Source organism: Equus przewalskii, chromosome 12 (genome assembly GCF_037783145.1).
Source record: "Equus przewalskii isolate Varuska chromosome 12, EquPr2, whole genome shotgun sequence".
Taxonomy (NCBI): Eukaryota; Metazoa; Chordata; class Mammalia; order Perissodactyla; family Equidae; genus Equus; species Equus przewalskii.
Window position 1 is genome coordinate 40701582 of NC_091842.1, and position 11910 is coordinate 40713491.

General features: G+C 51.2%; 1 protein-coding gene across 8 annotated transcripts; it reads left to right on the plus strand.

The window, feature by feature from the left end:
- The first annotated feature begins 687 nt into the window (after nucleotides 1-687).
- On the plus strand, nucleotides 688-10851 carry RNPS1 (RNA binding protein with serine rich domain 1). 8 transcript variants are annotated; one of them, XM_070568728.1, is made up of 9 exons: nucleotides 936-1014; nucleotides 1836-1886; nucleotides 4022-4209; nucleotides 4450-4605; nucleotides 5814-6005; nucleotides 6308-6410; nucleotides 6725-6878; nucleotides 9128-9269; nucleotides 9954-10851. In XM_070568728.1, exons 3-9 carry the CDS (start codon nucleotides 4139-4141, stop codon nucleotides 10051-10053), a joined length of 918 nt encoding a protein of 305 aa, XP_070424829.1. In that variant the 5' UTR covers nucleotides 936-1014; nucleotides 1836-1886; nucleotides 4022-4138; the 3' UTR covers nucleotides 10054-10851. The 8 variants fall into 8 exon arrangements, with proteins under 8 accessions (XP_008540689.1, XP_008540691.1, XP_070424829.1 ...); XM_070568731.1 differs by having other exon boundaries at nucleotides 949-1014; nucleotides 1836-1861; XM_070568730.1 differs by lacking the exon at nucleotides 936-1014 and adding an exon at nucleotides 1191-1404.
- The last annotated feature ends 1059 nt before the right edge of the window (nucleotides 10852-11910 follow it).

Consider the following 11910-nt stretch of genomic DNA (forward strand, 5'->3'; position numbering starts at 1 on the left):
GGGTTTTACTCCAATGGCCTTCTGCCCGGGCCCGGCACCCTCACCCCTCCTTCTGCCTTTGCCAGAGGCTCTGACAGTGCCTCCTTGCCTGCACCGTCTACCGGCCGGGGGATGAAGCTGACGCCGTATCTTGCGCATCCTCCATGTCCTCCCACTGCTGAACTCCACCTTCCTCGCCCTGGCCTGCGAGCCACCGCACTGGCTGCACTGGCTTCCCTTTGCTTCTTCCAACGAGCCTCCACGCCTTTGCACCTGCTGTTTCCTCTGCTGGGCTCGCCCTTCAACTCGGAGCTCAGATACAGTGTCACCTCCTCGGAGATGCCTCCCCTTCTGCACCTTGTCTTCTACCCCGACTTTTGTTCCCCGCTTTCTGGCCGCAGTGCCGCCTGTATTGTCGACCTGGCCAAGCTCCGCCGGAGCAGAAGCCGCATCCATACGGTCACCCCGCACACCAAGCTTGGTTAAACCGCACGAACCCATCCCCGCGCTGGCCCTGCCCGCAGAGCCGCCTCCGCCTGGCGGGCCCCCACGGCAGGCCGCCAAAGGCCGCAGCGCCCGCGCGACCCTCCTCTGCCACCGCCCTGCCGCCCTGGGCGCGAAGCAGCCGAGTCAGGAACGTCCCGACCCGGCTGCAGCCAGGCCAGCGACGAGGCCAGAACGCCCGCGCACGGAGAGGGGCGGGGCCGCGTTAACCCTCTCCACGCCTGCCGAGAGCCGCCCACGCGGCGCGCCCCTCCCGGCCCGAGCGAGCCCCACGAGTTTGCCGACCCCCTAAGGCGCGCGGCCAGCCCGGGGCAGCCCTAGACCTCCCTCCCAGAGTACACGCCCTCGACACCGCTCGCCACAAACCGCCTTGGCCCTTTAACACTCTCCTCGCTCGCGCCCATTGGCTGAGGCGCTACGTCATCGCTGCGCGCCGCCAGCGGCGCCTTCCCGCTCCCTAACCCTGACGACAGAGCGGCGCCGGCCTCAGCGGCTGAGGAAAGCGGGAGGAGTTCGCGGCGGCGGGAAGATGTAAGTTGGGAGAATCCGACCCCATCCGAGCTACGGGGGCCGCCTGCCAGGCTTGGCGGGACGCACCGTGAAGCTGACCCGCTCCCTGACTCGGCGGTGGGGGCGGCGCCCCGGCGGCGCGGCGCGGGGTCTGAGAAGAAAGAGTGTGGCCCGGGGCGGGAGGAGTGGGAGGCGCCGAGGCCGCGGCCCGGAAGTGGTCGGGGCGGCGGCGGGCGGAAGGGCGCCCTCGCTTCGTCCGCTCTGCGGCGGGCCCAGTAAGGCCCGCGGGACTCGGAGCAGCGGCGCTCGGCTTCCGCCCTCGGGGTTCTCTCACCGGGCTGGAGACCCAGGCCCGCAACGCCAGGCCCCGCCCTGGAAGCGCCCGCGGCCCGGCGCCTGGACGGGGGAGTTGTGAGTGAACGCGGACCGGGGTGCGAGGTCGCGTGCGGGGCCCGTGCCGGTGGGTGCGGAGTTGCTTTGTGGGATGGCTGCCGTGGAAGACCGGCTGATCCTCCTTTCGGGCCATTAATTCACACGCTCACTCCCCGAACGTTTGCCGGGCCCCTGAGTGCCGTTCTCGGTGCTAGTCGTCAGGGACACGGCCCCTAATGTCGCGGAGCTCAGTGTGACGGGCTGCCCCAGAAGGGAGGAGGCGGCAAGGTTCAAATCAGTGGAGGAGAGACGTGGCTTGTTCTCTCTCTGTTATTTCGCATGAACTGTGCCTAGAGTGTACTTTTACGTGGGGAAGGTGCTGTGAAGATGTGAGCTGCAACGCCATCTGCTCGAGATTTAACTCTTTGTTCTCTCCTCTCTCTGGCTGTTGGACGCGCACCTTTCCGGAGGATGGGGGAGGTAACCAATAACCAAGGTCCGGTGCTGTTACGTGAACTTGTGTGAGCAGAGAGCCTCAACCTTTGCTTTCTAGCCCTCGGCCCCACCCGGCAAAGTGTTCGCTTGCTTCGTGGTTCTTAATTTGTAGAGTGTTTAAGAATAACCGGGGGTGCTTGTTTTCACAAAGTACATTCAGGCAGATCATTACGACTGGGGTGGGGGGCCCAGGAGTCTGCACTGTAGGTCAGCACTGTTCAATGAGGTAGCCATAGGCCCCCTGTGGCTACTGAGCCCTGGAAATACACCTAGCCCAGAGAGAGGTTTAGAAGACTTGGTATGGGGGGGCGGGGGGGTGTAAATATTTTGTAAATAAGTTTTTGTACTGATTATATTTTGAAAAGGTATTTGGGGTATAGTGTGGCAAATAAATACATTACTAAAAGTTCATTTGATCTGTTGACTTCTACTTTTTGTAATGTGACTACTAGAAAACTTTAGGATGTCCTCTATTCCTATTGGACAGTGGTGCTCTTGGTGCTCCTAATAAGGGCGGTCCAGGGACTCCAGATGAGCATTCAAAGATCATGTGTGACTTTGGAGGCAAGAGTTTCTGTGGGGAAAGAGTCTCCAAACATGGAAAAACATCCTTTTATTCCAATGTTAGCTGATATTTATTGAGCCTTAACTATGTGCCAGATCTCTTTCGTGGGTTAATTTGGTTAATGTCCTCGATAATTATAAAGTGTAGGAGCTGTAATTGTCACCATAATGCTGCTGGTGAGAAATTGAGGCTCAGAAAGATTAAGATTGAAATTATCCAAGGTCACACAGTGAAGCCTTGAATCAAACCCAGGCAGGCTGACTCCAGACTCCTAACCACTGGCTTGTACTCACTGATTGTCCAGCGACGCTAAATTTTATCAGGTGTTGCCTGGTCGGTGTCTGTAGTACCTTATTATTTTAAGGTAAACATCTTAAAAGATTTTACAGCCCTGCAAAAGAGCAGCAAAAATGCTGTTCTTCTCTCATCCAGTCTCATGTGATTGTCCAAAGCTGGGTGCTTTTTGTTGAGTCAGAACGTTCATTCAGCATTTTGGGCATGCCTACCAACATGGAAACAAGATCCCCATTGGCATGCTGTGTCCAGGTTGCTTACGGGCTATGGAGAAGGTGAGGCAGAAGTCGTTGAGGCTAATATCCTGAGGTCTTTGCTTACAACTCAGGCAATTTGTACAGGATCTCATGGGAAATACTGAAGGCATGCTGTGCCCAGGAAACACGGGGCATGTAGCGAGTAGTTGGTTCTTGTATTTACTAATGACCATTTATTGTGCACTTGCTGCGGTCCAGGCACTTTACTAAACCCTGACGTGCACTGTCTCATCCAATTCCAGTACCTACTTTTTCCTCCAACATTTTATTTTTGAAAAAGTGTAAACATGCAGAAAAGTTGAAAGAATTGTACAGTGAATACCCACATAACCACCACCTGGATTCTACAAGGCATATTTCTGCCATATTTGCTTTATTATATATCTAGCCTCCCATCAATCTTATTTTCATTTCAAAGTAAATTGCAGACTTTGGTATACTTCCCCCATTACACATCCATGTACATATTATTAAAGTTGAATATTTGCAATGACTATTTTTTAACACCTTATTTTGCTGCTTTTCAAAAGTTCATATACTATATCTTACCTGTCTGCTTTGGATATTAAGTGTTTTAATGCTGGTACCAGTTACTTTTGAAATGGTTTTTGCTTCTAGTCATATCGTATATCCAAAGTATCCTACAAGGAAATTCCAGCAATGAAACAAGAGGTCTGATCCTTTCAGTGGTCCTGTCGGGGAGCCACACACAAATTTTTCTCTGTCCTGCATGAGTATGTGCTACAGTATTTCTAAGGGACTAGAGTGCTTATCGTCAAACTTAGGAGTGAAAGACGGGTATTGTATCACATGTAAAATACCAGTGATGGGTACCACCACCATGTCCTTCAGAAAAATACAAGATGAGTTCTACCTGTGTGTCCTGTGCGGGGGCGGGGGGGCTCCCTAATGTTCCTGGCTTTGTGGACACTTGCTGCTTAGTGTACTCCTTGCCACCTTCTCATGTGCTCAGCGTTTGACTGCAAAGTAGATTTGTTGCCTTGCCAATTCATTCACTCTGTAAATCCTTTTATCTTGTTATTAGGCTGCACTTTGGCGTAAATTGCAATCGATTAGGGATCGTTTCTCAGACTCGAGTTAGAAGTGAGAGTTCAGATAAGTGAGGCCGCCATTGCTGCTTTGAACACCTCAGAAGGGGAGAATGGATTTATCAGGAGTGAAAAAGAAGAGCTTGCTAGGAGTCAAAGAAAATAATAAAAAGTCCAGCACTAGGTAATCCTTCTGTCAGATTTTTCTAGTGCTACTTTGGGGGTGCTCATTCCAAAGACCCTCAGAAAGGGGAAGATTGGAAATGTCTTGCATTCTACAGTGAAAGGGTCCTAAGCCACAGATCATTTTGCTCTGTGATCACCTGGGATCCCTATAGCCCTTTGGATCCCCTCTTGGGTTGTCCTGTTGTTTCAGGGTTCAGTCAAAGGGGCATGCGATCTCATACTCTTCCTCACCATCCAGGGCTCCTTCTCCTACCAAACGCAAAGACCGCTCTGATGAGAAGTCCAAGGATCGCTCCAAAGATAAAGGGGCCACCAAGGAGTCAAGCGAGAAGGATCGTGGCAGGGATAAAACTCGAAAGAGGCGCAGCGCTTCCAGTGGTAGCAGCAGCACCAGGTGGGGCTGGTAGGGTAGAGGTTGAGAGGGCCTCGCGTCCACAGCCACACCCCGCTGCCTTCCCAAAGAGCCCGCGGACTGCTCTGTCTTAATTTTTTTTTTTCCCCCTTAAGATTTTAGGGTCGGCTCCATGGCTGAGTGGTTAAGTTCGCGCGCTCCACTTCGGCGGTCCAGGGTTCAGATCCTGGGCGCAGACATGGCACCACTCGTCAGGCCATGTTGAGGCGGCGGCCTACATCCCACAACTAGAAGAATATGCAACTAAGATATACAACTGTGTACAGAGGGGGTTTGGGGAGATAAAGCAGAAAAAAAAAAGATTGGCAACAGTTGTTAGCCCAGGTGCCAATCTTTGGGAAAATAAAGGGGGGGGAGATTGGCAACAGTTGTTAGCCCAGGTGCCAGTCTTTAAAAAAAAAATGATTTAATTTTTCCTTTTTCTCCCCAAAGCCCCCTGGTACATAGTTGTATATTTTAGTTGTGGGTCCTTCTAGTTGTGGCATGTGGAACGCCACCTCAGCGTGGCCTGATGAGCAGTGCCATGTTTGCGCCCAGGGTCCGAACCAGTGAAACCCTGGGCCGCTGCAGTGGAGCACATGAACTTAACCACTCAGCCACGGGACCGACCCCTGTCTTAATTATTTATTTATTTAAAAAAACACCCTCTGATTGTTCATAGAGATCCTAATTTATGGCAAACTGGCTTGGGGTTTGCTCTGATTATGTATAAAAGATGGTGTCTGGGTTTTCTTTTCTAGAGATATTAAGGAATGGGACATCTTGGGGTATGTTTTTCTCTCCAGTGCTTCTCAGAATTGTAACTGGATTGCCTTAGCCAAGAGCTTGTTTTTCCTTTGGTTGAAAACCAGCCTGCGTCAGTCAGTAGCCGCCTTCCAAGCTGAGTTGGTTCTAACTTGTCAGGCTCCTCCTTTACCTCCCGGTAGGCAAGGCTTCTGCATAGGTGGAAAGCAGCTCATTCCTCCTTTCCTGTCACTGTGCCATGTGAATGCTGTTTTCTGTCCCCACGTAGGGCTTTGGCTTGGGAGGGACAGGTTGAATGTTTTCCCCACTGGGGAAGGCAGTGAGGCTTGAAAATATGAGGACAGTGGTTTCCTCTTCTTGGGAGCATGTGCAAGCTTGTTCCGTACTGTGAAGAAATGCTGCTCCCACTTGCTCTTGTCCGTGACCCCCTCCATCTCGCCCCTCAGGTCTCGGTCCAGCTCTACCTCCAGCTCGGGCTCCAGCACCAGCACAGGCTCGAGCAGTGGCTCCAGCTCCTCTTCGGCATCAAGCCGCTCAGGAAGTTCCAGCACATCCCGCAGCTCCAGCTCCAGCAGCTCCTCTGGTTCTCCAAGTCCTTCTCGGCGCCGACATGACAACAGGCGGCGCTCCCGCTCCAAGTAAGCTCTCCTCCAGCACTGCTTCTCTGCCCAGCGTGGCTTGTTTCAGAGGGATCTCCCCCAAAACTGGTGCATTATCTGGGAACTTAATGGGGGCTGTAAAGTTAGCACAGTTATTATATAAGTAGCCCAAAGAAGAAGCCTTTCTGTCAAATAGGATTTCTGAGACAGTGATAATGTACGTGAACTGGCAGGAAAAGCTTCCTTATAAAAAGCTGTCACACTAGCAGTTAACATCACTACTAAAAAAATTTTGACTTGGCAGAAATTGATTGTTTCCGGTGTTTTGTTTTTTCAATCAGATCCAAACCACCCAAAAGAGACGAAAAGGAAAGGAAAAGGCGGAGCCCTTCCCCTAAACCCACCAAAGTGCACATCGGGAGACTCACCAGGAATGTGACCAAGGTGGGAATCTCGAATCTATCCAGTAGAAGGGGTAGGGAAGACGGGTGTCTTTTGCAGATTTTTAGAATAGCAAAGTGTGGAAAAGCAGGCCCCTCTGCCAGAAAGTGAACTTTATAGCCTTTTGCAGCACTGACATCATAGTTTGTGATTCAAGTAGGGCACTGATTAATTCCTTTTAATGGAATAGACTATATATTTGTCCAGGAGATTGACGCCAAATGCCGAGATTGTAGTCAGTATGTGGTGAATTCTCTTTGACTCTTAACGTAAGTGATTGCTGAGTGAGCGTTAGAGTGACCCTTCTTTCCCTCTAGGATCACATCATGGAGATATTCTCTACTTACGGGAAGATTAAAATGATTGACATGCCTGTAGAAAGGATGCACCCCCACCTGTCTAAAGGCTATGCATACGTGGAGTTTGAGAATCCAGATGAAGCCGAGAAGGCGCTGAAGCACATGGACGGAGGTGGGTGCCCCTGCCAGCACTCCTCTGTCCCCTGTCCAAGACCAGCTGCCCGCCACACGTAGGGACCTTTAGAACCAATTTCCAACCTGGCTGCACGTCAGAATCTCCCTGGTGCTCTTTCAGGATCCAGTTCTTATTCACTGTGTGTGTGTTCACCAAAAACATGTTTTGTGGAACGTTGTTCTTGGGGAAAAAAGTTGAGGAAATATAAAGATATTAGCATTTTAAGAATTTTTAAATCTATTATAAGCTTAAGGATCAAATGAAGGTTTTTTTAATAAGAAATATATTATGGACATAATGAAGCATTTGGCTTTTATATGGGAATGTTTCCTTTAATCCTCTCTGAGAGTCATTTTCTGTTTTGCTAAGATTTCAGCATTTTTAGGATTGCTTTGTGAATTCACAAATTTTACCCATTTCCCAAAAGTTTGTGACTTAACTATTTATGACATTTATAGCCATTTGTATTGGGCAGAATGGTTCTAACAACATTTGAATATTTGTGAATAGTTTGCGTGGCCAGTTTTCATTTTGTCTTCAAGTCCACATTTTAAGGAGCGTGGTGTTTCTCTCGGCCCCAGCTCGCTGCCTGCTGTAATTCAGGCAGCTGGGACTGGGAGCCAGGACTACCTACCCACAGCACTGTGGGGGCTGCCGCGCCAAGTAGGGAAGAGAGTCTAAACACCTCAGAACCTTGGACTCCTTGGAGGCCCTGTTATACACTTGACAAATAGCTTGACAGTTTTTTGGGTAATTGCCCTCAAGCCCTGGTAGAGTTTGGATACTAGGAAATTTTCCTTCATACTTCGGTAACTGTTTGAATCTACTTAAATCCCTCGGAAGTGTTTTAGGAGCTCAGCATAAACTACAGTCCGTCACGTTGCACACATCAGCTCTGAGTCTTGTGAATGACTTCTTCGTTTCAGAGACTGTTGCTCATGTGTATTTGAGCACTTGCTAAAAATTCAGGAGACTGGGACACATCTAGGGTGTGCGTGATTATAAATATCTCACATTTTCTCAAGTTTCTGGTGGGAACTTCATGTGTGTCCCCATGTTGTGCTGTGCACCATCGAATGAAATGGCTCCACACTGTCTTTAGGACAGTGGAAGAGCTCGGCCTTTCCTAGCAGCTGGCCAGGAGATGGATTTGTCTCATTTGTTGTATAGTCAGTCAGTGCCGTGAATGCCTAATTGGGGCTGGCTTTGGCAGTGGGCCGGGGGCCACCTTCAGCTGTGTTTACTTAAGTTAACCTTTCAGTAGGTTCTGAACACAGGTCCACATGCCTTAGTTATCCCCTCTACCTTTGAAGTTCCCTTGAAGGTAGGAGCTGAGAAGATAAAAGAGCCCTCTATCCTTTGGGGGCACACAAGGGCTGTGCTTGGTCCCCTAAGCAGTCCCTGGACTGAGGTCAGGGTGCATGCTCCCCGGGGGTTCCTGGGTCTGTGCTTCGCTTTCCTTTACTCTTTCCCTGAAACCTTGCAGGTTCCTCCGGCCTCCAGCCCATGCTACCTCCCCTCACTGTTCTCATGTGATTTCATTCCCACAGGTGGATTTTTAGTACTGGCTACATGCAGTCACCTCTCTGAGGCGCTTTTTCCAAACTCTTAAGACAAACGTGACATCTGAACCTTGTTTCATTTTGTTCCCCACCCTAGAAGTCTCTTCCTCCTCCTGAGCCCCACTTCTCAGGAGATCATAGTTCATCCAGAAACTTGGTACTCCTCAGCCTGCGGCTCCCCACCCAGTCCATCCCCACATTCTGGTGATTCTGCATCCCAGTTACCCCTTGAGTTTTTACATTTCACCCCATCTCTGTCCTGCCAAAGCCCTAGTGGATCTCCCCACTGCTCTTGCCGAGCCCCTTCCGGTTGTTCTAGAGAAGGACGCTCAAGGGCTCATACCACCTTCCAGCTCAGTCTCAGGGCTGGGACACAACCCTACCCCTCGCTTAGTGGTTTCCAGCATGTTCTTTAGGTGTTGGCTTGGGTGGCACTTCCTCTGGGAGGCCATCCTAGTGCCTCAAGATAGAGTCCTCCATTAGGTGCCGTGCTCCCTTATAGATTCTTGATGACGCCTCCAATAATAGTAATTATGTGGTTATTTCTGACACAAGCTTAGTTCTTCCCCGTTCCCCTAGACCCCTGTCTGTCTTGCTCTCTGTGGTATGCCCACCATGACACAGGCCCTGGCCGAGGGTAGGTACTTGTTAGATATTTTCTGATTTGATCCTTTTTGTCAACAGGACAAATCGATGGCCAGGAGATCACTGCCACAGCTGTGCTGGCCCCCTGGCCTAGGCCGCCCCCAAGGCGTTTCAGCCCTCCCAGGAGAATGCTGCCACCACCTCCCATGTGGCGCCGATCACCCCCACGGATGAGGAGAAGGTGAGTCGATTTGGGGTCTCATGGAGGACTGATTAGGGGCAGTTTGGGTTTGTTTTATTTACAATACAAAGTGGCAACATGATTTCGGGACCTTATTTGTCCTGCTGATGTATGTTCCTCTCCTAACCCCCACCCCATGCTTCGTGCCTCATGATGGGAGTGGGAACGTGGTGTTGGTACAGGTGGCCTTCGGAGTGCATTGTGTTCTTCCAGCTGGGGAAGGGAAGAGAAGGGCAACTACTGGAGTGAGGGATAGGCAGAAGAGGCACCTGCAGGCTGCACGAGTATTCCCAGGAGACTCCGGGTCCTGTATGACTAGGGGCAGGCCCCTCTCCCCCTCCTAGCTGAGAAAATGGGTCAGGGCAGGGAGGTGGGGTGGCTAATTCACTTGGAGAGGCAGCGTTTGGCTGGCCTCTGCTAGTGGTGTCAAACTGCTCTTTCCATAGCCCTCAGAAAAGGGGAGGGAGCCTGGGGTTGTGCCTTTGGTCTCCAGAACATCTATTTCCTTCTTAAGGGCTCCGTGTCAGCATCTCCAAAGGGCGCTGTCCTGACTTGGAGTCCTGAGACGTGAAGCTTTAAGAATTGTTCCTGAAAGAAGCCAGCTTTTCCCCTGCAGTCCGCGATGCAGAGCTGCATGTGTGGCATTTGCTTCTGTGTCTGATGTGACTTCTCCTCTTCCCACAGGTCACGTTCCCCGCGGCGCAGGTCCCCCGTGCGCCGGCGCTCTCGCTCCCCCGGCCGCCGCCGCCACAGGAGCCGTTCCAGCTCCAACTCCTCCCGATAAGCAGGGCCACCGAAGCTCTGCCCCCTGTAACTTATATCCTCTCTAACACAGTTTTGTCACTTTTCTAGCCGAAGGAGGGTCGGTAGGAAAGAAATCCCTCACTCAGGGGCAGGCTTCAAAGGCAACAATTGAGACATTTCCCCTGAAGGCCAAGTTCCAGCTGCAGAAGTGTTGTTGGTTTGGGGTTGTGCCTATAAAGATGCCCTCCAGTTTTCTGGCTAGAAAGCTCCCACGTTTCCAGTCCCTGAGAGAGTCAGTTCACTGGCAAAGCCAGCAGGGACGAGCAGGGCTCCAGGAGGCAGCGTGGCCCGGGTCTGGGAGTATGTTTTTCCATTCCACAGACGACCTGGAGCTGTCTCGTGGCCTGCGGGATCCTTCAGGAAAGGGTGGTCTTCATGCAGCTGCTGTTCCTGTTAGCCTGGCCCTGCTCCCCTGCTTGAGTCCTCTCTGACCTCCAGGGTCAAACGCCCCATGGTTGTTCCCGTAAATGGTTCTGTTTTTACATGTCCTCATACACACGCACACACCCCCGTCTCCTTTTCTCTGAAATGGTGAACAAGCTGAGAGCCAGCTCTGCAGGGTCATCACAGACCCCTTGTTGTGGCTCTTATTCATGGTAGTCTTGCAGGTTACCTTGGCAAGGTGTACATTGCTTTTTTGGCTTTTATTGTACAGTCGTACTATAAATTTTCTGTTTTGAGTTTTGTAACTTTGTAGCATTTTAGATAATGTTGTGTTTGTACTTCGTTGTGTAAAATGAAAGGACTGTGTCAAATAAACCTAGGATTGGACTGCAAATTGAGTGGTGGGTTTGCTGCCTCCTTCCTGTCCCTTGGGCCTAAAGAAAGCTTCAGTTGTCAGAGGATTAAAACACATGACTGCCTAAGAACTGGATTTTGATTTTATTTCCAAAGTCACCCCTCCAAAATCTGTCAACCAGGAGAACACCAGTCAGCTCCGTGGGTGTTGGGTTGCTCCTGTGGGTCAACAGATCAGAGAAAGGGGTGTTTCATCATCTCGTGTTCCCAGGAGCTTCAAATTCCAGCTGACCAAAAACATGAGTCTCATGCTGCTGCACTGACAGGTAACTGGAAAAACTATTTTTCCACCTCAGAAATTGGTTTGTGCCACAAGGAAGATTTGGACGCACTCGTAATGAACAAAAGTTTCCATTGCCCAAAACTGCTTGGCCCTCAGCAGTGTCCAGCGTTCAAATCGAATGGGCAGAAGCCGACTGTGTGCTGCTGGGCAGTTTGAAGACTGGCTGCCTCCCTCAGCCTCGTTCCCCCTGCCTGGCAGGCCACCACCTTTGTTCTTGGATATCTTTTCAGTGGTGATCCATGCAGGATCAAGCAAATAAAAAGTCTCCTGTCCCTTTCTTGCCAAGGAGGTGAGGTGGCACTGCAGTCCTGCCAGTAGTATGAGGGTGCCTGCGTGCACACTGCCCAGCTGTCTACACTTGCCATTCTGAAGGGGGAGGTGGCTGGTCTGTCCTCAGCCACCAGGCTGTGCTGCCCCCACTCTAAACTACCAACTTTGATTCCTCTTATCCCTGAGGGCAGGATGCAGAGCCCGCACTTGAGGCAGCCCTGTCCCCCACTGGCGCCCCCTCGAGCATCCTTTTTGGTACCTGCGTCTGCAGGGTGGAAGGGTTTGAGAAACGGGCCCTGGTGTGATCTGGTTACCTTCGTTACTCGGTGCTCTGGTAGCTGAGTCTGAGCAAGGAGTTTGCCAGGTTCCCCAAAGTGCCTAATTACCACTTGAGCCCAGAGCCTCCTCTGAGACTCAAATGTACTGTGACTTATGTGCAGTCACCCCCCGTCTCAACACTCTGCTACCTGGGTGACTTGATCTTTC

What these genes read in the sequence shown, in the direction of transcription:
- RNPS1 (XM_008542467.2), top strand. Translation starts at nt 4,139, where the DNA reads ATGGATTTATCAGGAGTGAAAAAGAAGAGCTTGCTAGGAGTCAAAGAA. An exon ending in AATAAAAAGTCCAGCACTAG is followed by an intron (nt 4,210 to 4,449) that starts GTAATCCTTCTG and finishes CTCACCATCCAG; the next exon opens with GGCTCCTTCTCCTACCAAAC. An exon ending in AGTGGTAGCAGCAGCACCAG is followed by an intron (nt 4,606 to 5,813) that starts GTGGGGCTGGTA and finishes CTCGCCCCTCAG; the next exon opens with GTCTCGGTCCAGCTCTACCT.